Here is a 3,609-nt window from a genome sequence, read left to right on the forward strand (position 1 = left end):
TACCATTAATTTAAATTCAGGGATTACATTGAACATTTTCATATAGTTTAGAGATTTAATTAAATATGTACCAAAAGTTCATGAATTATATTGAACAGATTAAAAGTTTAGGGACTATATTGAACATTAAGCTAAAATTCATGAACCACATTGAACAGATTAAAAATTTTTGAATCAAATTGGACATTTGGTTAAAGTTGAAGACCGTTTGTGTCGGTATCCCGCCCATAAAAGCACTTTCACGTAGAAAACCCAAAAAGTAAAATATAAAATAAAAAATGAAAAAGATAAAGATAAAAACCATCTATTCCCACCACCTGTTTCGCCTCCGTTCCAGTGCGCTCTCTCTGACCAACTCCTCGTTCCTATCCACAGCAAAGCAATCTCCCTCTTCTTCAACACCCGCTCTTCTCGCCTTCGTTCACTCAGGTACGACGCAGGAACAAGCTCGTTTGGAAGCGAATCAGTTCGTGGGTTCCGCCGAACTGCTTTTGATTCGCGAAGATTTGATTTGGCGGGGGTGAATTGTACACAGAGAGAGAGAGAGAGAGAGAGAGAGAGAGAGAGAGAAGAATGGAGTCGTCGTCCATGGTGGAAAGAGCGCTCAAGTCCAGCTTCCGCAGCAAGGTGGAGGAGGGCCAACACGCGGCGGTCGAGGACTGCCTGCTCGGCCTCGGCGGCGCGTCCTCGGCCGCCTGCAACGACGATTTCGCCGTCGACGACTTGTTCGACTTCTCTAGCGACAGTGATGGGGAGGTCGAAGAAGAAGGAGAAGGAGGAGGTGAGGACGACGGCGAAGGGGAGGAAGCGAAGGACTCTGTCTCTGTTTCTTCGCAAGAGGGCGCTGACGATTGCTCCAATCTCGGTTCCTCTTCTCCGGCCTCCGGCGAGCCTATCTTGACCGGTGAATTGACCGTTCCGGTAACGGATTTTATCTTTATTTTATTTATCGAAATAACTATTTTTGTAATTTCCTTAAGATTTTATTTTTTGTGAAGCTTTTTATTGTCAGATTTTTTTTTTTTGAATTTATGCTATGTCGATTGGAAAAATTGCATTCCCGCGCTCGTTAATCATGGTCATGTGAGAACCTCGTGAGATAAATTAAGGTGGTATTTTTAAATTAGAAAAAAGAGAATGATTTTTATCAATTTTTATGCGGTTCGTAAAGGTTAATTTTTTTGTTTTTGGTAATTGCATATCAATGATTTTATTAGATTTTCTTTTTAGCTACGATTGATTATTTATTTTTAATAACCTGAATATCATATGCTGTTCTGCAGGATGTTGTTATAGCAGAGCTTGAATGGTTGTCTCAATTTGTGGAAGATGATTCCCCGCCCGAATTCCCGACTTGTTACCTCGCCGGAAAATGGAAACAAGAAAGCAGTGCCGAAAACCGGTCCGAGCCGGAACCCAGACCGGTTTTCATGAGACCGCCCTGTTTTACTTCGCCTGTTCCGGTCAAGACCCGGACCAAACGGACCCGGCCCGCGAAGAAGGACCGACCACCGTCCTCCTCCGAGTCATCTTCGTGCTCGTCGGAGAACTCGTCGAGCTCGTGTCTTTCTTTCACGAGCGTGCTCACGCACATGGAATTCGACCACGGCCGAAGCGAACCGGAGAAGAAGAAGAAGGTGAAAAAGACGAGGGGGCCGCCGGATCAGGCCGGCCAGCTTCAGTTCCAGAGGCGCTGCAGCCATTGCCAAGTGCAGAAGACCCCGCAGTGGCGGGCCGGCCCGCTGGGCCTGAAGACGCTCTGCAACGCGTGCGGGGTCCGGTACAAGTCGGGCCGGCTCTTCCCCGAGTATAGACCAGCTTGTAGCCCGACGTTCTCGGTCGAAGCTCACTCGAACAGCCACCGGAAAGTGTTGGAGATGAGGAAAAGGAAGGAGGTGGCCGGGAACGGAATTGAAGGAGGCGGATTGAAGTTGAACCGGATGGTCACCAGTTTTTGAAGGGTCTGTTGGGTTAGGAGAAGAGGTCATTCGAACCGGACCGGTTCAGTGGGTTTTTTTTTTCTTTAGTATTATACATTTTTTTTTTCTAGAAGTAGCTACTAGCTATTATTTGCTTTTAGCGTAGGTTAGATTAGACGGAGTGCAGGTAGTTTAAACTAATAGTTTCTCATTTACCTGGGAGACCAGAATGATTACGAGATATGGATCTGGTTCGTCGTCTTTTAAAAGATTATTATTGTAATGTTAGAACTTACCATGTATGGCATATTTAGAAAAAGACAATTATTAGGTGGATTTGTGTCGGAATTGTGGCCCAAAACAAAATTTGTTAGTGATCGGAACCCGAGAAAGTCAAGTCTAATTCAAATTATTAGGTAAATTCATCTCGAAATTTTGGTCCAAATTATTACTTGTCGATGGAATTTTCTATACGGTAGAAGTTTCGTTTGACGTTTGATGTGTGTATCGGTTTAGCGATTGGCGCCTGATAAAGTCAAAGTCTAATTCAAATTACAGTTTGAATCGATGTCACAAGCTGTTGAAATGTTCAAATGGATTTGGCGGTTTCTTATGGTCGTCGAAAACCCAATTCTAATAATAATAATAATAAATTGGGTGGTGTGCGATCTTGCCATTTGATGAGGTCAAGCTAGCGAAACAAAATATCTGAATAATTTTATCAACGTGGTTCATGACTGATTCGCATGCTTGTCAGTGTCACACCATTTTGTGCTGCGATTATATATATGCGTATGAAGCAATGATGATAAAAAAAAAAGAATTTTTGAATTTTCGATCCTTAATATAGAAAGATAAAATTGTATTTACAAGACTAATATTACCTTGTGCTATAATTTATAACCCTAGAGAATAAATCTCAAAATCCTAATATTATCGGTCTTAACATAGATAATTACTAAAGCCACAAATAATAGGGAAGCGGACACTAATAGTCTCTTTATTTTTTAAAATTATGCAATTACATCCTTAAATAAATTTTTTTTTACCAATTGAGCCTGTGAGTCATATAAATTTTTTTTTTCTACTAGTTGTTTCGTAACGAATGGAAAAACTAACATAACTGTTAGGCTACCGTTAGATGTTGCATCAGTTATGTGACATCCCAAGCGGCATCTAATGTGATAAAAACTCATAGAAAACATAAAATAAAATGAATAAGTTGTAAAAATTTCTCAAATGTGATTGATCTCGACGATTATCTCTCTTATCAAACATACATGAATCTATATATATGTGTGTGTGTATATATATACACACCTAAAAAAATGAAAAGTCAAACGTCAATGCCCCACTATCAGCCATATCACTTTCAAATTTTCAATGGCCTAAATGAAATCGTCGTTATCAAGACTCCGTCAACTTGGCAATTGGCATGATAAAGAGGGGGGCAAATTGAGTCGCGTTCTCCATCGAGTTGGCCCGATTGTACTTTACTTTATTGTATGTGATATTCTATAATTAGAATTCAAATTTTAACTTATTCGACAAATTACAAGTGTACACGGCGGATCACATCGATGTTTATCTCGAATTCATTGTTTGAGAAATTAGTCTAGAAGAATGGGGAAATTATTAATTTGCCCCCTTTAGTGGACAAGAGAGTAACAATTCACCTCTTGAACTAAAT

The 3,609-nt window shown here is 40.6% G+C and overlaps 1 protein-coding gene across 1 annotated transcript; it reads left to right on the plus strand.

The window, feature by feature from the left end:
* The first annotated feature begins 315 nt into the window (after positions 1 to 315).
* LOC115690225 (GATA transcription factor 5-like) lies at positions 316 to 2,267 on the plus strand. Its single transcript, XM_030616513.2, has 2 exons — positions 316 to 921; positions 1,284 to 2,267. Exons 1-2 carry the CDS (start codon positions 574 to 576, stop codon positions 1,956 to 1,958), a joined length of 1,023 nt encoding a protein of 340 aa, XP_030472373.1. The 5' UTR covers positions 316 to 573; the 3' UTR covers positions 1,959 to 2,267.
* The last annotated feature ends 1,342 nt before the right edge of the window (positions 2,268 to 3,609 follow it).

The sequence above is a fragment of the Syzygium oleosum genome, unplaced genomic scaffold, assembly GCF_021117445.2.
Source record: "Syzygium oleosum isolate NSW1041296 unplaced genomic scaffold, Sole_v2.1 Sole_v2.02, whole genome shotgun sequence".
NCBI lineage: Eukaryota > Viridiplantae > Streptophyta > Magnoliopsida > Myrtales > Myrtaceae > Syzygium > Syzygium oleosum.